At 39.8% G+C, this 22,256-nt stretch overlaps 1 protein-coding gene across 1 annotated transcript; it reads left to right on the forward strand.

Annotated features, from left to right (window-relative positions):
* Positions 1 to 15,636: 15,636 nt before the first annotated feature.
* LOC110909342 (zeta-carotene desaturase, chloroplastic/chromoplastic) lies at positions 15,637 to 21,136 on the forward strand. Its single transcript, XM_022154368.2, has 14 exons — positions 15,637 to 16,056; positions 17,105 to 17,229; positions 17,458 to 17,592; positions 17,704 to 17,776; positions 17,869 to 17,942; positions 18,036 to 18,140; positions 18,224 to 18,468; positions 18,626 to 18,713; positions 19,596 to 19,638; positions 19,750 to 19,906; positions 20,014 to 20,142; positions 20,222 to 20,294; positions 20,394 to 20,558; positions 20,708 to 21,136. The coding sequence occupies exons 1-14, from the start codon at positions 15,861 to 15,863 to the stop codon at positions 20,861 to 20,863; spliced, it is 1,764 nt and encodes a 587-aa protein (XP_022010060.1). The 5' UTR covers positions 15,637 to 15,860; the 3' UTR covers positions 20,864 to 21,136.
* Positions 21,137 to 22,256: the final 1,120 nt, after the last annotated feature.

Here is a 22,256-nt window from a genome sequence, read left to right on the forward strand (position 1 = left end):
TGGATGCTTTGAGCATGGACACTTGCTCGGGCAATCCATGCTGGGTATCTCCTTGAATAGTAAGCGACTCACCAGACGGAGTCTTCACTATCACTTGCTTTCTATTGCACAGAATCTGGGCTTGGTTACTTGATAACCAATCCATGCCTATCACTATATCAAATCCAGCTAGCTTAAAGGGAAGCAAGGATAACGGGAAGGAATGATTCCTAATGGACATAACACATCCATCTAGAGCAGTCGAGGCGGTTTCTATAGTTCCATCGGCTAATTCCACCTCATATTTCACGCTTAAGGTTTTAACAGGAAGGTTCAACAGTTTACAAAACTTATTATCTACAAATGACTTATCAGCCCCCGAATCAAACAAAACTCTAGCAAATATATCGTTTACAAGAAACGTACCGGTAATGACGTTATCGTCAAGGACTGCTTCCTTTGCGTCCATTTTGAAGACTCTCGCATTAGTCTTCTTCCCTTCCTCGGCCTTCTTCGCAAACTTTGGACAGTTGGGCCGAATGTGACCTTTTTCGTTGCAACCAAAACACGTTGCATCCTTCATCTTCTTGCAATCCACAGCCTTATGATCTGTGGACTTGCAGATTCCACATCGCTTCTCCGAAGACTGGGATTTTGTTTCAAACCGACACCTCCCAAAGTGGTGTCTCCTACAAATCTTGCATCTGGGTTTCTCACCCGACTGATGATCACTTTTCCTAGACCCCGACCCTTTCCTGTGGTCGTTGTTCCCTCTATGTCGCTTTTCAGATCTTCGTGAGGTGTCATCCTCACGTTTCCGTTTGTTCTCCTCAGAGCTCTTCATGGCTCTCAATCTAACCATGTCTTGAGTGAGGGAGAGGGATAGATCCGCTACGGATCGAAATGTTGTAGGTCTTGAAGCTTTGACGCTGGCTTTAATCTCCGGTGCCAGACCCCCAATGAATCGAGCAATCCTACGCGGCTCCGGGGTCACCAAGTAAGGCACTAAACGAGACAGCGTGTTGAACGTAGTAAGATACGCTTGACAATCGAGGTTCTTCATGACTAAGGATACAAAATCCGATTCAATTCGCTCGACCTCGTGCTGCGGACAGAAGTTCTCTTTAATCAGGGCCACAAACTGTTCCCATGACAAACCGTACAGTGTGGCCTTACCGGCAGCTTGTAGGAGTGACTTCCACCATGCTAACGCATCTCCTTTGAATGACTGGGACACGTACTTCACGACGTCCCTATCAGCACACCCGCTGATATCAACTACAGTGTCCATCTCGTCAATCCACGTCATGCAGTCGACGGCTCCTTTTTCCCCAGTGAAATCTCTGGGCTTGCAAGACACAAAGTATTTGTACGTACAGGACCTGCTGTACGTGTCACGTTTCAGTTCAATCTCCTGCTTTGGGACGCTGCTGTGGTTGGAGGAATGATTATCATCCTCGGCTTTCTTCGGCTCACTCTTTTTAGACGGCGGCTTACTATGAGCCCCAGAATGAGTCTTAGCCTTGACATGCGTCACTGAGCGGGTTCTACTCTGAGTACCACTAGATTCTTTGAACTGCCTATCCATAGCCTTGGCGACAGCATTATCAATCAGTGCTTGCAATTCTGCACCGGTAACGTGAATCTTTGCATTATCTGAGCGTTCCCCAGAGTGACTGTTGGTTTCTTCCGATTTGGCCATTGTAGCTTTAAGCTACAATAAAGGACAAGGTCTTATTTAGAACCTAACAGTATTATCGTCCTAGACGATTTATTAACCATGGTATCAAAAACCTTAGCAGTTAATTTAATAAATTTCATTCAGGCTCTTATTAGCAATCAAGGAATGAAAATATATATATTGGCACCATAGGCCTAGTCACAACGGACAATCACTAAATTATAAATTTAGATTTTTTTTTTTATAGGACTATAAATTGTATAATTAAACAAATAATCCTTTACTAGACAGAGAGTCATAAACCACAACTGTCTTTATATAACATAGTTATAACCCGTAGGTATCAAGCCATTAATAGACTTGTGTACAGATATAATCTGTAGATAATTCTTTACTAGGCAGGGAGTCATAGACCACAACTGCCACTGTATGACATAGTCATAACCCGTAGGTATCAAGTCATTAATAGACTAGTATACAGATATAATCTGTAGATAATTTATTAAAAAGGTGGGTCGTGTGATTCTACAGATCACGCTTAGCCCAGAATGTTAACATGTTCTCAGATGTTAACAGGGAGTTGAATCCTTTCAACCAGGTTTTACCATCAGGGCCAGGCCTGTTAATAAGGCATTCAGGCTAGGTTATACCTTACTAAGATTCTTATAAAATGGCAAATCAAATAAAAATTGATATTTTCCATTATTTTATTATTATTCATGCATATAAATAAAATGATAAATTCAAACTAACCATTTAAATTTCCAATAAAATACCAGTACATATTTGCCCTATACGGGACTTTGAAATAACATGGATAACATGAGTAACAGGCCCGCGCAGGGGCTAACAAGTAACAACAATAACAAAACAAAATAAAGCAAACCCACGCAGGGGTCAACAGAATAGCATACCCTCGCAGGGGTAGAATAAGATAGATATACCCACGCAGGGGTAGAGTACTGGAATAAATGTCCACGCAGGGACATGAGTACATGAAATGATAATTGAAGGATTCAACGATCCTTCTTGCTCTTACCCTTGAGCAGATCGAATACCTTCTGGAACATGCCACGGTTGTGACGGCGATCATTTTGCAACTCCCGTCGCATGCTATCAATCCCATGCAGGATCTCCTGAACCTGCGGCGGCGACATCATAGGCGCCGGTGGTGGTGGCTGGTAGTGCTGCGGCTGCGGCGGCTGGTAAGGCTGCGGCTGTGGTGGCTGCTGGTAACCCGGAGGGTAACCAAAAGTAGATGGGCCAGCAGCCCAAGGGTCTCCAAGTGGACCACTATGTGGGAGTGAGCTGTAGTTCACAGCTTGCCAATAAGGGTCTCCCGTGTAATCATAACCCTGAGGGAATACCTGCTCGAACGGGTTGAACTGAGCGGCACTAGCATAAGCCGGAATCGGCTCTCCAAAATTCTGCGGCGGTAGAGGCGGGATCGGAACAGAAGTAACCTCCGATACGGGATGCTGAGACTCCCCTGTCTCGGACTCCCCGGGTAAAGACGTGTAGCGGCTGCTACTAACACGTGGAGGGGTGCCTATGCGAATCCCTCCGCGCGTAGACATGCGCGCATTCCTCCTAGGCCTCTGAGGCGGAGGAGGTAAAACTGGCGGCGGCGGTGGTGACGGAGTGATCACGTCACGCCACAGGGCCTCAGATAGGTCCTGCGGCAGAGGCGGCTGCTGCTGGAGCTGCTGCTGCTGCGAGTGGTGCTGTGAGTGCACCGGCGAACCATGGAGCGATTGGAACATCGGAGTACCATGGAGTGATTGAAGCGTAGGAGAGTTGTGGCTAGGGGTGAAGTACCAATCATGCTGCTTAAACCTCTCCTGGAAGCTGTCCACACCATTAAATGGTGATCCTGTGTATGGCGACCCATCCGATATCTCAATCGGGTGGTTTGGTGTACCTGATGGTGGGAGCGAAGGGTCCGTCTCCTCGTCTACGTCCATCTCGTGACCACCAGGAAAGTGGTCCTCCTGTCCAAGTGGGTTATGGCCCACTGGCTCATCCACATAAGCATTAGGGTTATACAAACCCTGGTAGGCTGGCGCTGGGTACTGCTGCGGTGACTGGTGCAATGGTATGTAGGATCCATGCGAACCATGGGGCCCGTTCTCCGAATGGGGCCCAAACGAGTGGGGTAATGACGGAGAAGTGCTCGCGGAAACCGAATGCCTAGCAGGCTCGGCAAAAGACCTCCAAAGGTCGTTAGCGGCTGTGTTGTGTGTAGCAGATGGTGCTCGCCTATGTGAGGGCCCTGCCTCATGGTCGTGGGTAGTAGCAAATCCTCCTCGACCTCTCATTCTTGGCGGCATAGTGATCCTGTCAAAAATCAAACAAGTTGCACAACAATATACATAAGACAATGCAATAATAAATAAAAATAAATTAAACGAAAAGTTGGACATTCCTAAGTTCTTTGTCTAGACTCGAAAATCGAGGAATGTGCATTTGTGTAACTGAGATTAAACACATTAGGACAGTGTTTAATTCACTCAGCATTGGCTCTGATACCAACCTGTCACACCCCGATTTCCACGTGTCACCGGTGGGCCCGGTGTGGGGTACAGTGACGTAGTTGGCATCGTCATAGACAATCAACACAATATAATAATGCACAGCGGAAGCAGAATAGAAACATTTCAACTTTTAAATAAAGTGTAATAATAAATATCACAGTAGTTGAAATGGATCCACAGGCGGATCAAATAAAAATAGAATTAAATAGTTCAACAGATAAATGTCGTCCGAGTTTGCGAGACTATTGTGGACGCTCTCTAGGAAAACAGCCAGCCTATTTCCGTATAGTACCTGCACTTAATCTTTTGGGGAAAAATACGTCAGTTTACACTGGTAAATACAAATCGACTGACTCATTTTGAAAATGATTTAAAATCGATTTAAATGCACAAGGCATAAATATTTTATTAACTTGGGATAATTATAAAATATAAACTTGTGAACGATTTACATGCACTTATATCTCTGGTGGCCCGGGATCTGCTGTCCGGGCTAGAGATTAAATGACACACCACATTAAAGAGTTATACACGACGGGTGTACGCCTACACCCCGTGCTCTGGTCGTGGCCATCTCGTAAGATAATGCCAAGGATATCCGGGACATGGTCAATAACCCCCCAAAGCCTTTAAGTAAGACAAGACTGTTTAAACGAAATCACACAAGCTATTCAAGACTGTACACCCATAGGGCGCAGGACTTGTGCGCCCGATCAAGCGGTATTTTAAATACCGTACCCCAAGCCCGTATAGGGAAAATAAGTCAAAATGTATTTACCTGAGCAAGTATAAGTCACAAACGATAAGTGGTGGTAGCTTTTACCGGGCTTCCTAATCTGGAACAAAGGTTTATAATTAACCTATTAGATTCCTAACGGCCTTTTATTTAAGCTTAAGCTTTGACCGGTTAGTTTTAGGAATGATACGGTTTACGCACGATTAAGCGAAAGACCGGATAGAATGTGATTTAGACCCGACAAGTTTGAATACTTGTATAATATGGGTATACTAAATACATTCTGGATTTTGAAATAAAAATGATATCGTTTGACCCGTTTCGGTCGATTTACGCAAACTAGTTACGTAAACCGAACCGAACGCGAAAAGGGCGATACGGGTAGACCAAAAGATTCAAATGCAAGTTCCCTGAATTAATATGCTTAGAATATGATATTATATCAGTACGTTATGTTCTATATTGCCCGGGATAATTTTAAACTCAATTTATGCCTTAGAAGGGCATTTTGGTCATTTAAAAGATAATAAAAGGGTAAAATTAGAAATCTGAGTTTCGGGTCTGGTCCATACAGTAAATATACTTAATATAACATATTATATCAGTAGGGTATGACCCATATACCAAATATATCATTTTAAAACCAAACTATGCACCGTAGGGGCAATTTAGTAATTTCACAAGGGCTAAAAATGCCAAAACTGGAAACCTGAGTTCAAAATATTATACTTACTGTTATTATATGAAAATATGTAATTTACATCAGTAGGTATAAGTCTTGTAGGTTTAAAACAAGTGCAACGCTTTACTATGCGTTAAAACGCTAAAAATACGGTTTAAGGGCGTTTTCGGGTTTTCACAGTAAATCTGAGATTTTTATATTTCCAGAAGTCTTATAATAATTTGTTCATCATATAAAATCAGTAGAAAAAGGTTTCGGGTCAAACGGATGTGTAAAACTCATTTTATGGCTAAAACGGTCAAAACCGACATAAGCCGAAATGACTAGGCGACCTAGGATCCGTTCAGCCAAAAATCAATTAAAAATCATCAAAATTCCCAGAATATTATATTACTTCTGTTGGTAAAAAGTTTTGTACCAAAACGTGGCCAGAAACGGGTTCTACGCAAAAAGGACCGTTTATGTAAATTTATAATATAGTTTTACGCTAATGGCCATAACTCACAATCTGGACCACCAACTGATCCGAAATTTTCGGTGCAAGTTTATATAATAAAAATAAAGATCTCTACTCTTTTACTTTTCCAAAAATCCCGTTTTAAGTCAAAAAGGGAAAAATAGTCAACTTTATGCATAAACCGGAAACATGCATTCGAATAGGCTAAGCATAGACTCAATCAAAGAAAATTCCAGAGAGTTTAACTAAAATAAAAATAGTCAAAAATGCTTTCTAATACAGATCTCGAACATGCATGTACGAATCCGAATCGATAGTCTACGAATTAATCGTTTTACAAGACTTTCGGTTCCGATTCGTGTCTACACTATAGATTGTCGAGTTGATGATGATTAAAACACATTCTTATATGTGTTACAAGTTGTTTTTAATGATCAATCAGGTTGCATGTCATCTATATCATTAATCATGTCATTTTCACAAAAATCGCTTCTGTTGACTTTTTAGAAATAGGTTTGACTCGACATTAAGCATGCATGTAGTGGGAATCAGTTAGTACCCTTTAGAGGGTTTGTTTCCCACATAAATACCAATCTATAACAAGTTTCAATTCGAGAAATGACTGAAAGAAATCCGTATAATCAGAAAGTCAAAGGTTATGAACACCCAGTTTGTCTTTTATTAATAATCAAAGCAAAAACGGATTAAAGAACGAATTGAAAGCTTACAAGAGTCCTATAGGTGTTTAGTGAACACTAGGAGTCGGCCTTGTTGATCGGATTAGCTCCAGAAGTCTTGCCTTGAAGGTTCTTGATAGAGAGAGCACTTGTTACTATGAAAAATGATCAAGAAATGATCAATAATCTGATTTAAACCCATAATTTCGAGGTTCCTGTAGTAGTAGCCATGCATGGCTCTTAATTGGTGCAATTGGAGGCGAAACCAGCTGGATTCCACTCAAATTCGGACTCAATTCGACCCAAAACCGAATTTCTGGTCGCTGGCAGTCCCACGCGGCCCGCTTGGGCTTTCCCAGGCGGGTCGCCTGACCCTTGTTTCAGCCAAACAACTTTCCAATGTTGACAGCTTTGACCCCTGAACTTGTACGCGATGTTTCGGCTACTTTTCTCGACCCGTAAACCCCCAAACTTGGTTTCTAAGAACCTTAGGACTTTTACCAACATGGTAATGCCCTCGGATAACTTTGCGCTCAACCGAAAAGCCCTGAATTCGACGTTGACGCTTTTAGTCCCTTAAGTACGGTTTTGGCCATAACTTTCTCATACGTTGACGAAACTTCATGAAATTTTTACCACATATTCTAGTGAGTATATTTTAGCTATACAAAGCTTCGGGTCTGCCAAAAGTTCACTCAGAGGTATAAATTGAACATGTTGACACTTTTGGCCCCTATAGTTTACAATACTTCACTTTCGTGCAATTTCCGCGTCGTATGATCCATGAACCATCCGTTAAAGGTTATAAACATTATGTGGGGTTATCATAGAGTCTATTTATCCATTGTTGACACTTTGGACCCTTACGTTCCATAGTTTTCACTGTTTGTCACTTTTAGTCCCTCTAAAGTATGTTTTCACATAACGGAACCTTATGACACGTGTCAAGACATTATTGGACGAAATTTTTCGAGGTGTTACATGCAGGCTCTAATCCCCCAATGAAACGGGCGATTCTCCTGGGTTCTGGTGTCACAAGGTATGGGACCAGGCGAGACATCGTATTGAAGCTCGTCAAATATGCCTGGCAGTCCAGGTTCGTCATTACCAGTGACACAAAGTCAGCCTCGATCTTCTCAACCTCATGCTGAGGGCAGTAGTTTTCCTTAATGAGAGCAATAAATTCCTCCCATGTCATCTTGTACAATGCAGACTTACCTGATGCCTGCACCAACGCTCTCCACCACGCCAGGGCCTCGCCCTTAAATGACTGGGACACATACTTCACCACATCCCTCTCTGCACACCCGCTGATGTCCACAATAGTGTCCATCTCATCTAGCCAGGTGATACAATCCACAGCACCTTTCTCCCCTGTAAATTCCCAGGGCTTACAAGATACAAAGTATTTGTAGGTGCAACCATTAGCATTTGATGCATCAGTATATTCTCTATCGCGATGAACGCTGTTCTCAGTGGACGAGTGTTTGTCGTCATCTTTCTTGGGTTGAGAGGGTGGTTTGGAGTGTGTCTTTGGTTTAGAGGGTGGTTTTGACACGGTTCTGCCTTGGGACTCAGTATATTGACGATCAAGAGCTGCCTGAACAGCATTGTCAATCAGAGCCTTCAGTTGTGCGCCTGTCAAATGCACTGGCGTATTGTCGTAGTCATCTTCATTAGTATGGCTATTCTCTCCGTTGGGATCCGCCATTGTAACTTGAATCTGTTACAGAAGATAACAAAATTTTATTCAGGAGATTATTATATAATTGTCTTTTATGACAATTGTCAACCATGGTACAGAGACCATATTTGGTTAACTTATTATTTCATTACATATTAGGATTTGAATATATCCTATTTCAGCTATATAAATAGTATTGGCGGCATAAAGCCTAATCACGAGGATGTTTTATATTATTAGCCGAGATTTCAGAGAATCAAAGGCATAGAGATTTGAACCGTAGTTCTTTTATCTCTTTCTGACAGAGAGTCATAGACTACCGCTGCCTTTTGTCTTTATAAGACAATTATTATGGCCCATAGGCACTACACCTCTAATGGATGTTTTAATATGGTTGGCCCGTAGGCACTACATCTCTAATGGATGTTTTAATATGGTTGGCCCGTAGGCATTACATCTCTAATGGATGTTTTAATAAGGTTGGCCCGTAGGCACTACATCACTAATGGATGTTTTTTTTTTATAATACTGGCCCGTAGGCACTACATCACTAATGGATGTTTTAATAATATTGGCCCGTAGGCACTACATCACTAATGGATGTTTTAATAAGATTGATCACCTTCATTGGTGATTTAACCCACGATTTATAAATCATTTAGTTGGGTTTTGAAATCCTTAAAGGATTATTGTATAAGAATGACGTGCGTGATTTTAACGAATCACATCTGCCATGATTGTTAACATGCGTACAGAGGTTAACAAGGAATCAGAATCTTTTCAATTAGGTCGTACCATCTTGAGTGGATCTTAAAAGACACCAAGCTAGGTTTCACCTTTTAAGATTCTTTATCTAGGCAGATCAATATAAAAGGAATGGTTTTGATTTATTTTATACATATTAAAACAAAACTCATAACATACATTCCATAATCTCAAATACAATTACATATTGCCCTAAACGGGTCTTTCAAATAGTACATACCTCCTTAGAGGTATAAAATAAGTGACAAGTCCACGCAGGGACTAATACAAGATAGGTGTCCATGCAAGGACTAAAAGATAAGTCCACGTAGGGACTGGAATACGATAAGTGTCCTCGCAGGGACTTATTTCAAAGTAGAAATTACATTAGTACTACTATTAAGGGCTAGTGGTCACGTTTCTTCTTTTTGCCCTTTAGTAGGTTCGCCAAGCCTTTGAGAAATCCTCGGTGGCTTTTCTTCTCTTCCTCGAACTCTCTCTCCACACGATCTAGTCGATGGAGTATTTCTTCCTGTTCAGGAGGAGAGAAACGTGGTTGTGGCGCTTGATGCGGAACTGGAGGTCTGGGAGGTATTGGATACCCATGAGCTGAGTAGTCCGATGGTCCCATGTTTCCATGTGCTCCGTCAGGGTAGCGCGCATTATATCTTGCCGACACCACATATGGGTCGCGCTCATAGCCGTAGTTGTATTGTGCTTGTGATGGTTCGAACGGGTTGTAAGCCGTTGGACCCGTGTAAGCAGGTATGGGTTGGTCATACCCAAATGGTGGCGAATTTTGTGCAGCTGGTGCGGAGTTCGCCTCCTGTATAGGACTTGAAGGTCCTTCTTCTTGTGGTGGCGGATAGTGGCTACTACTAGAATGTCGAGGGGTGCTGAAGTGGATACCCCCTCCTCCTCGTGTGGACATACGAGCATTTGTCCTCCTACGCCTTGGCAGATCAGGCATTACTGGTTGCGCCGGTGGCGGAGGTGGTGGCGTAACTGCCTCAAAGCGTGAATCCTCAGAGGGATCCTGTGGATGTCGCGGTTGTTGTGATGTCTGTTGAGGTGGCGTGTAGTACCACTCATGTCGGTCGAACAACGCTTGGAAACTGTCTGGTCCCTGATAGGGTGTGCCATGGAAGGATGACCCATCAGAGACTTCTATCGGATGCGTGGGCGTACCACGAGCAGGTTCAGTTGGATCAGTATCTTCATCCATGTGGTCTTCGGAGAAGTGATCTTGTGGCCCTAATGGAACAAAGCCTGAAGGTTCCTGTATGTAGTCGGCCGGATTAAACTGACCTATGAAGTATGGAGTAGGGTCGTCGTAATTTCGGTGCGATACCGAACGTTGTAGAGGTATGAAGGAAGGTTGTGGGTTGTTGGGATCATTCTCTGAGTTTGGTCCAAAGGAGTGCCGATAAGATGGCGTCGAGCTGTGTGAGGTGGAATGCCTCGCGGGTTCGTAGAGATCTCTTCGTCGTTGTGGTTCTTCGCTCCTTGTCATTGAAGGATGTCTTGTACCTGATGGTCCAGCTTCGTTATCGTGATGTGTCACGACATCTCCTCTGCCTCTTCTTCCCCTTCCTCTTCCTCGGAATATAACAGGTGGCATTTTCCTGCTTTATAAAACTTTAAATTCCAATAATAAAAGGAAAGACAAAATTGGAATAACAATTCGAATTTGTCCTAAGTTCTTGTCTAGACTCAAGTATGTGCAATTGTGTCATTGAGATTAAACACATTAGGATAGTGTTTAATTCACTCAATGTTGGCTCTGATACCAACCTGTCACACCCCGATTTCCACGTGTCTCACCGGTGGGCCCGGTGGGGGATTACCGTGACGATGTTGGCAACAATATAGTCAAATCACACAATTATATAATGCACAGCGGAAGCTTAAGATAAATATATAAACTTCAACCTCTGGTTGTAATATCAAATGTATTACAGAAGTTGAATATATCCACAGCGGATCAAAAATAATAAATATTGTTCATTCAGATGCAGCACCGAGTTTGCGAGACTATGTACGATGCTTAGGACGCCTATACCAGCCCATTTCGTATAGTACCTGCACTTAATCTTTTTGGGGAAAAGACGTCAGTTTACACTGGTAAATACATTCAACTGACACATTTGAAAATGTTTATTAAAATTGATTTGAATGCACAAGGCACAAACTCTTTTATAACTTGGGAAAATTAGTAAAATCTTGTGAACGTTTTACATGTTCTTTTATGCGTTCAGTAGCCCGGGTCGTGCCGGGTTAAAGATTTATAGACACACCACATTGCGTAAAACCGTAGTATAAAAACCAACGGCTACGTCTTTTAATTTAGTGTCGACAATATATACCGGGTGTACGCCTACACCGGGATGTCGATGGTCGTGGCCATTTCGTAAAATGATGCCAAGGATATCCGGGACAACGGTCATTAAACCCCCCAAAGGCTTTTAAGAAACAAAACTGTTTAAATGAGCCGATCATATTATTTAATTAACCACCTAAGCGATGGAAAAATATAATGCTCAATCAAGCGGTATTAACATACCGTAACCCAAGCCCATATAGGGGAAATAAGTTAAAGTATTTACCTTTGCAAGTATATTTCCTTAATTTGGATTAAATCACCGATAGCTTTTACTGGGGCTCCTAATCTGGAACGAAGGTTTTAATTAACCTCTTAGAATCCTAACGAGTCGTTATAATGGTCGTAGCCTAGACCGGTTGGTTCCGATATGTGAATATGGTTTAATCGCGTGAAAAGGCGAAAACCGAGAATGGAGTGCGATTCTGACCCAACAAGTTCAGAGACTTGTTTTATATGGGTTTATGGTTCACACTCTGGATTTTGGGGTCCAAATAATATAATTTGACCCGTATCGGCTAATTTATGAAAACTAGTTTCATCAGCCGAACCGTGCGCGCAATAGGCGAAACGGTTAACCATGAGAGTCGTACACTTATTTCCTAAGTCAATATGCCTTAAAGAGGTTGTGGTATCAGTAGGATACCTTCCGTGATGCCCGTAACGAGTTTAAGTTAATATTATGCCCCGTAGGGGCTTTTCGGTCATTTTAAAGACTTTTAAAGAGCTTTTCGAGTTCTACAGGAAATCTGAGTTTCCCGAACAGCTTATAAAGCTTAAAATACTTTATTTATTATTTGGAATCAGTAGCAACTGGAATCGGGTCAAAAGACCTTGTAGAACTCATGTTTTGGCCAAAAAGGGCATATTCGGTATTTACCGAACCGTAGCCATAACCGCAGGTTATGAGCGAGGTAAAAATTATTAAAAATCTTTGAAATTCCCAAAATATTATTTTAATACAGTGGGTAAAAGTTTTGGTGACGAAATCTTGGTTTAGATAGGCGTTATGCTAATCGCGCCGTTTATTACAAAAGTTTACTTTAATTGCGCTAATTAGCATAACTCTCATTCTAGACCTCGGATTGACGTGAAACTTTAAGGACATACTTATAATTTAATAAGCAAGGTTCTGGTCCGTTCACGTGTCCGAAATACTCGTTTTATTTTCAAAATGGCGTTACGGTCAACTTTTAGGCGATTAACGGAAATGCGCAAAAGACTCGGATAACTCATGAACCGATCACAGAGGTTTATACCAATATGTGACCTGGTCCTAAGTGAGTCCTAAGGTATATCTATACCTCACTAAAACGGGTCAGAACTGAAGTCAAAGCAAAAGTCAAACTTTTGCGACATTCGGCTCCGAACCGGGTCAATATAGCAAATGGTCGATTCAAACGAGCGCAAACAAGTTTATATGCTTAATATCATGTTTTATGAACATCAAAACAGGTTTCATAACGTATACATTACAGATTATGTAGAAAACGGCAAAATGACTTTCTGTTGACTTTTTAAGTGCGCGTTTGACTCGATATTTGACATAGTTAGAGTGGTGATCAGAGGGAACCCTTTTAGAGGTTTATTACCCACATAAATACCAACTCATAACCACTTTTGATTCGTCATAAGACTGAACCATTTGCAAGTTATTGTAATGACAACCGTTAGTTACGACGGTTGTGTTTATAAGCTATAACTATGAAAATGCAAGACCATATTGATTGTGAACGACTTACAGAAGTTATTTCTTGTTTATAGAGCAGAGATGGATGCTTGGGAGCTCCTTAGAATGATCAGAGAAGTTGATTTGTGTTGTGTGAATGTTATGAGCCAAATGTGGCTATTTATAGTGAAATTTGGGCTCTAGGATCATTACAACTCATGCTACACTGAGTATGGATGATGGGCAGGTGCCCCTAAGTGGTATGGGTCGAGTAGGGGGCGCCCATGCCTCATTGATTGAGGTTTTGATCATTCACAAGCTCAAAAGGCAAGTAGTTACAAGCTTTCTGCATCTGGGCGTCCCACGCGGCCCGCATGGGAGTTCCATGTATGTTTAATGCGGGTCGCCTGATATTCAAATATCAGGCGCGTATAATAGGAGGCTCGCGGCCCGCCTCAACTTAGCCCTAAACTTCACGCGGGTCGCGAGAGGCTTATTTTTCAGATTTTTAAAATCTTTTGAAATGATTACGAAATCCTGGTAATTAATAACGAAATCTTTCGTAATGATTTACCTGACCTTTCGGGTTTGAAGGGGTAACTTTGCGGTTTGGCCCTCGGTTAATTACAACTAAGGACCTCGTGTTATTTACCCGCGTTATTAAATCCCCGGTTAGTTTATTATTTATTCAGAAAGACTTAACTTTCATTATTGACGCTTTTTACCCTTCTTCTACGAATTCGATCGTAACTTTCTCGTTTCATAACGAAACTTCGCGAAATTTATATATTATATTTTAGTGAGTGTATAATACCGTTACAAGCCTTGGGAACGTCAAAGGGTCACTCAGAGGTATAATTAAACATGTTGACACAGTTAACCCCTGTAGCTCGTAATCTCTCACTTTCTTCTGCGTTTCGCTCCCGTACGATCTATGATTCATTCGTTCGAAGGTTCAAGCATTATTTAGGGTTACTATACAGTATATTTACCCTTGTTGACATTTATAACCCTCGAATTTATATACTTTCAAGGTTTGTCAAAATTAGCCCTTAATTTATTATAGATGCCACGTGTAATCAAATGACACGTGTTAACACATCATTGGACACAAAAATTCGAGGTGTTACAAAACTTGAAGAAAAATATAACAAAAAACCTGATTCTTTGCATACTTCATCAGCTTCATCTTTGACCATGAAATTGGAATCTTTTGAATTCAAGTCCATGAAATCCTTTTCGATCTTTCAACTACAAATAATAACTACCACGAAAATTAAGTGATTAAAAACGCCCAAGAATCTAAACAGAACCCATAGATTTTGAAGAACCTTTGAATTACCTTGTAATTTAAAACCCGGATTACAGCTCATCTGTTGAACGACTCTGTCGGAACCCTAGACGACTGAACTGACATCGCTTTAACCCCTGTTAATAGCCGCTCATGCATCTCCTTCTTTCTCTGTGTTCTCTGGTTCTCCCTCACTCACTTCTCTGAATATGCAATCGGAAGCATCAGAAGGAACACCGGATTTCCCTCTTTGTCACTATAACATGCGTATTCGCCGGAGAAAATTAAGATACAAAGACAGAAAAAAGGTTGTTTTGTATAGACAGAAGGTGAAGGAAGCTTTAGCGGTGGCATTAAAGGGGAAGAGCACCATTCGATTAAAACTGATTTGAGGGAAGGAGAATCGATTGGGGCAATTCAGGAATCAAAGGGCAACGATTAAAGGGAACGATTGAGTTGAGAAACTGATGATAACATTCTGAGGGTTTGATGTAGGGAAAGCATGGCAAAATGGGAAGAAAAATGTAAAAATATAGAGTTTTGTTTGAGACTTTTAGTCTGCCATACACAAATGTATTTAAGAGACTCATAATGAAGGTTGTAAAAAATTGATATAACTAAATTTTTAAGTATATATAGATAGATAAGCACGTTATTTAATTGTGTATCGTGTTGTGTATTTAAATCAACAAACCAATTAATAAAATAAAAATCCCTCCACTTGTGGCCAAGTGGTAGGAGACTTGGGTTTTCCAATTGAGACTCAAGTTCAATTCCCATTTGTGTCATATTGGGTTGGATAATGAGCAATGATGGTACAAACCCACCGAGGGGGTTTCGATTCTGAGCCGTACCCCGGTCTTCATCCGGCTGTTACTTCCGCGAGACATCTTGTGTGGAGGCAGTACGGTTTCCGGAGAAACGTCGTAACCAAGTCTGGCCAACCCAACGCGGGCCCTGGTTAAGGCAACGTAGTCTAGACATATCTTGACTAGGGCCGTCGTTTAGGCGGTGTGACATTAGGTCACTAAAAAAGAAAGTCACCGTTCAAAAAAAAAAAAAAAGTTAATAAAATAAAACCGTATTATTATTATATTATCCATATTAATTTTGTCAAGAGATAGACGGTATCTTAGGTTCTCATGTCATGTTGCGTTAGTTCCAACTTCCAGTATCGTGACAAAACCTTCACCACTAGCATCTCCTCCATTTCAGATACTCTCTCTCTCTACTTCTCACCCAATTTGCATACTCAAACACAATCACTCAATTTCTCTTCAATTCTCTATCTAATCTCAGATAGAGAACACAAAAGCGGTTGCTTCTCTGAATGTTAAGTTAGTTACATGGCTACTTCATCATCTTCCACCGCTTCTCTCTGTTTTCCGGCCACTTCTGCTGCCGGAACTCGTAGTTCTTTTCATACTACTACCAGTACGTTGTTACGGTGTCGCCGGAGCCGTCAATTGACTCGATTGAAGGTTCGCAAGGCCGTAATTCGGTCAGATTTGGACAGAGATGTTTCGGATATGAGAACTAATGGTAAATTAGGTTTAATTGTGATGTTTGATTGTTGAAACTGTTGTTTGGTTAGATTAATAGCTGTTTAGCTGGTATAGACTGTACTTATGGTTGTTGATTACTCTGTTATTATCTGATAGTATATGTTTTTGTTGATTTTTTTTTACATGATTGCTTAGGATAATAATATGAGTATAGAATTTGTTACTAAGATGTCACGAGATTTTCAGAATTGTAGTATTTGTTGGAATTTTAATGTGATTGCCTAGTTTGTTAACGGAGATTTCTAATTCTATTGTTTTGGAACTTAGGGAGTATAGATTTTTAATTAATTTGATTATGTGATGTTCATCTGGCTCTGCAGTTGTCTTGTACTGACACTGCAATTTGGGGCTTTTCTTGACAAGCTTAGCATAATAATTCTTATGCCAGTTTCTGAATTATGATGCAGGCTTAGAATTATTGCCTTAACAGACAATGATATTTCAGTTATGACTCAAGTCCCAATCAAAAATCAAACCGAATAACACACGATGAATATGGATTGAATAACTCTCAGTTTTATTAATCAGAAAAATATAACTCTAAAAACTGATTACAACTCTCAAACAATAACTCGGTTTCTCTCATAATAATCTCAAACCCTAACTTGGTTTATATAGACTAATCCTAACTTGCTAGCCAAGGCATTACCATACTAATTATAATATAATTAGGAAACTAAACCATTTTAACCAACTTGTCAAATTTGGTCCCCCCAAGTTCACCAACTTGTGACTTGTTACCGTTAATAAACCCATTTAATTACAGGGTTGGACCCCTCGCTCGGGCCAAACAAGAGTTGAGCCAACAGTGACAATAATGGTGATTAGATTACCAGTTTCATTTCTGCTTCCGCTTACACGTTGGTTTATAATTTTGAGCAACCCCTGGATTAAAATTGTGGTAGTGCTTAATGTTTAGGTGTTAAGTTGTTGTGATGTTAACTTTATCGCGTTATCGTCTTTCTTTAAGTAAACATGACATGGTACTGAGCTCAGATTTGCTTGTTGTGTTACTGAATAATCAGCTCCAAAAGGATTATTTCCACCGGAACCTGAACATTATCGGGGACCTAAATTGAAAGTGGCTATCATAGGTGCTGGCCTTGCTGGCATGTCAACCGCGGTGGAGCTTTTAGATCAAGGGCATGAGGTATTTAAAAGTTTTCTTTCTTACCACTTTTGACAGTGCTAATATGTGTTCTTAACTACTTTGCTTTTAACAACTTGATTGAAAAGAAATATGAGAATGTGTCGGTTATATCATCGGTTTAGGCTTGCCTTTTGGTGCAGTAGAGTAAATTGTTTAACTATGCTTTACCAAGTTTGCACACATGACTTCACTTCAAATTGTCACCAAACAACTGTTCTAATACTGCAGGTGGATATATACGAGTCAAGGACCTTTATCGGTGGAAAAGTCGGTTCATTTGTTGATAAACAAGGAAACCACATTGAAATGGGACTCCATGTTTTCTTTGGTTGTTACAATAATCTTTTCCGTCTTCTGAAAAAGGTGAAACCCCTTTGCAGATTCTGAAACAAATATAACAAATTCACAGTTGATATGAAAACGTCCATTTGTAAGGATCTTTGATAAGTTTTGTGGGGTTTGTTTGTAACCTAGGTTGGTGCTGAGAAGAATCTTCTAGTCAAGGATCATACTCACACTTTTGTAAACAAAGGAGGAGAACTTGGCGGTAAGTTTTAAGTTTAGTTCAGAAATTCTTTACTAATTAATATACGCTAGTTAAATACTTAATATATTCTTAATTTAATGTACTCACTGCAGAACTTGATTTTCGTTTTCCTGTTGGAGCACCATTACACGGGATTAACGCATTTTTAACTACAAATCAGCTTAAGGTAACATCATATTAATGGAATTACAGTTTTTCTGTAATGATTATATCATATGCGTCTCATCCATTAATTAAATTGTTGTATCTTGATATGCAGACATATGATAAAGCCAGAAATGCTGTTGCACTTGCTTTAAGTCCAGTTGTGAGGGCACTTGTTGACCCAGATGGAGCGATGACACAAATACGGAACCTCGATAACGTAAGAACCATGGTCAAAGATTAATAATTTACTCTTCTTTTATGTGTAAGTTTCTAACAGGGCTGATAATGACTTTTCAACAGATTAGCTTCTCTGAATGGTTTATGTCTAAAGGGGGAACCCGAACAAGTATTCAAAGAATGTGGGACCCTGTTGCTTATGCTCTTGGATTTATTGACTGTGATAATATCAGTGCACGGTGTATGCTCACCATTTTTTCGTTATTTGCCACCAAGACAGAGGCCTCACTGTTACGTATGCTTAAGGGTTCTCCTGATGTCTACCTAAGTGGTCCTATCAGAGATTATATTATAGAAAAAGGAGGAAGGTATGATTATTTCAAGTTGCTTAATTTAATCATGAATAACAGTATGAAATAATTAGTATATGGACAATAAAGACCTTATATCAAAGAAATTAAAGTGCAATTATGCTTCGGAAAAATGTGATTTATTGCAACTAATAATATGGTTATGCTAGTTCAGGTTCCATCTCAGATGGGGGTGCCGAGAGATTCTTTATGAGAAATCAGCTAATGGAGACACATACGTTACAGGGCTTGCTATGTCTAAGGTACACTCATTCTCTTCTATATTTGTGAATTAGTTGTTAAGATAACTTATTTGGTAATACATGCTTATGGACTTGGTATAAGGATGTTTGGTTACATACTTGCATATGTTATAATAGTTTTCAAAATAAGATCATATAAAAAGGTCGCATGCCTAAATGATGGCGGTAAATGAGAGTCAAATCCGTTACCAAATTGATAATATGTGGTCTATTGTCGAAGCTACCTTTTTCACTCTGTTAATGACTGAAAATATTTTGTTATTTTATACGCGTACAATGGTCTATCTAATTATTTACTAGTTTCTGCAATTTGGTACAACAGTGGTGGCTCAGTAGTTGGTGCATGTCAGGTCTAGCACCAGTGCACCACTAGCTTTTATAAAAAATGCTAAAATCCATCAGTGAGAATGAAACACATCAATAAAGGACCAATAAATAAAAAGTTGACTTTAATTCCACTATGAAATGCTATTGCAAGTGCAGTTCATGTAGTATTATTTATTTATGAGTTCTTTCCATAAGCACAATTTGAAATTTATTGGAGTTCCTTTTTAATCCTTAAACTTAAGAAATTCCTACAATGTGTTTCGACTTTCATGAACTAATATGCTTTAATCCTTAAAGCCTGCCATTGCAGTGTAAACTTGAAAAAAAAAGTTTGTTACATAAATCATAAAACTTTGCCCAAGTTCTATTTTCTCGGAACTTGAAAAATACACACACATAAACTTGCATGTGTGTGTATACACACACACATATATACACGTATATACGTGTATATATGTGTGTGTGTATAAACACTGTTTGGTAGCTTAAAAGTTATCACCATTTTAATTTTACATAAAAGTAACATTATTCTGCTTGATTATTGAACTTTTCCAGGCTACTCAAAAGAAAATTGTGAAAGCAGATGCATATATAGCAGGTTTGTACATATTTATACCTCAACCCCTCCCCCACCCAAAAGTGTGTGTGTATATATCTATATATATATCCAACAAATATAAGTAATTAACAAAGTCCCATCAAATGGCAGCATGTGATGTCCCTGGTATCAAGAGACTTTTGCCTTCTAATTGGAGGGAATGGGAATTCTTTGACAATATCTACAAATTAGTTGGTGTTCCCGTTGTGACCGTGCAACTTCGGTACAATGGCTGGGTAACAGAATTGCAGGATCTAGAACGATCTAGGTGAGCTTATGTGTCCAAATCTGATTCGCTGAGATACAGATCTGCTTCTATCCCCGGTATATTTCAGATATTTCGTCTGAATTAACATCTAAATTATTAATTTCTAGGCAATTGAGGCAAGCTGCAGGGTTGGACAATCTCCTTTATACCCCTGATGCAGATTTTTCCTGTTTTGCTGACCTGGCACTGGCTTCACCTGAAGATTATTATATTGAGGGACAAGGCTCATTGCTCCAGTAAGGAATTATATATTATAAAATATAATAATATATATGCTGCATTTGTAACTCATGGAGTACTTTTTTTATGATTCAGATGTGTGTTGACTCCAGGAGACCCGTACATGCCTTTACCAAATGAAGAAATTATAAGCCGTGTTTCTAAACAGGTTGCATAGATGTCTTTGACCTTTTGTTTTAAAGAACCTGCTTTCATGTTTATATATATTTATTTATTTAATTATATGGTTTTTTTCCCATTGGACTAGGTTTTGGCTTTATTCCCGTCTTCCCAAGGTCTGGAAGTTACTTGGTCATCTGTGGTCAAGATTGGTCAATCATTGTACCGAGAGGGACCCGGTAAAGATCCATTTAGACCTGATCAGAAGACACCGGTGAAGAACTTTTTCCTGGCGGGTTCATATACAAAACAGGTCTCACCCATTTCATTCTTGTTGAAATGTTTTTATGAAATGTTATTAACATTATTTAACCCAACCCGTTTGGACACAGAAAAGTATCGTTTTGATCCTGGGGTATGGAGGATTATTATTTATTAACGTATATTTTTTAATGCATACAGGATTATATAGATAGCATGGAAGGAGCAACGTTATCAGGCAGGCAAGCTTCTGCGTTTATATGTGATGCAGGTGAAGAACTTGCAGCTTTAAGGAAGGTACTTGCTGCCATTCAATCCATAGACAACGTTGGAGTTGATGAGCTGAGTCTTGTTTGACAAGATGCGGGTTAATAGTGTAAGTGATTGGGGGGATGTAAGATAATACATTATTAATTTGTCATTTAAATTACAAAAATATGGATTCCTTCTTCCCTGCTATCCCAACTCCATCTCTCACTATCCTCATCTCTTATCTCATGCTACACATGATACATACGCTCTTACACGCCAGATACTGTAAATGGCTCCTCTGACTTGACCGTTTTTATTTTTACAACTGTGAATGTTTTTATTAACCTTACTAGGAGAGGGGTTCTCTCCTATTTCGCAGTGGTTTTATTTCTCTCATTTCTTAATATAGTCATCCGTCTTTCACATACGTAGCATACATACACTTTTAACAAAACTACACCGGATGATTTTTACTGACTTGATCATTGGATGGTGGTGGATTGGAACGCCTAACGATTGACTTTGATCAACACATCTAGAAGTCGGTTTCAAAGACTGTATAATCACCAAGAACACTGCATGCATGAATGATCTCCAGTCTTGATCAACAGTGTTTAAAAGAAGTACCATTTTACGCATTCTCATAAAAATAAGTACTGTTTTATGCATTCTCAAAGTTAACCGTGGATGTCGAGGTATTCATGCGTACTCTCTTTGCGTGGTTGATAATTTCATTACCAATGAGCACGCTTTAGCGAAAGTATCGCCGGCCATGCTTTGGAATTCGAACGACGGCCTAGAACCTTGCCAAGAATATCAGTGCTTCAAACTTCAAAGTATTTGAGACATTTTGCAGTTGAATAGGATCCTAGGGATTTTTAATGATCAAAACAGAATACGATTTATATATTACAAATCTGAATATTAGTAAATCCAAAGAGAATAAAAATGTTATATTTTTTAAATATTTCAACTATTACAAGTAAAACAAATAAATACATACATATTTGCATATGTTGATAACAACTTAATACTACACCTTCACCGGTGTTTGTCTTTTTAAGGCCACCACTAATGATAAATTGACAACTACCTACCACGATTGTGTCCACCATTTAGTGTGTTGATTGTTTGTCGTCAAATTATTTGGATGACTGGGATTTACTTAAACACCATATGATAAATAACAATAAACATTGATACGGGGGTGTGGTGTATACATAGCACCATAGAATCTCAATGTTTCATATGGGCGAAGCCTCTAATGGAGGATCCAAGAGAGCATTGCCTCCTTGGTGGGGTCCGGGTTAATGCCTTAATGAGGGTCCAAAAGGCAGAGCCCCTAGCAACTTTGTTCATCGGTAGAAAAATAATCATTAGTGGCTACTGGCTACTATGCATCAGTGGCAAAATTGGTTGTATTGGAAACTTAACAAATTGAGCTGTTTACAAAAGTTCCTACTTATGGTTTCCCCTAGCATAACTATTGTAACTACCC

The sequence above is a fragment of the Helianthus annuus genome, chromosome 14 (assembly GCF_002127325.2).
Source record: "Helianthus annuus cultivar XRQ/B chromosome 14, HanXRQr2.0-SUNRISE, whole genome shotgun sequence".
Taxonomy (NCBI): domain Eukaryota; kingdom Viridiplantae; phylum Streptophyta; class Magnoliopsida; order Asterales; family Asteraceae; genus Helianthus; species Helianthus annuus.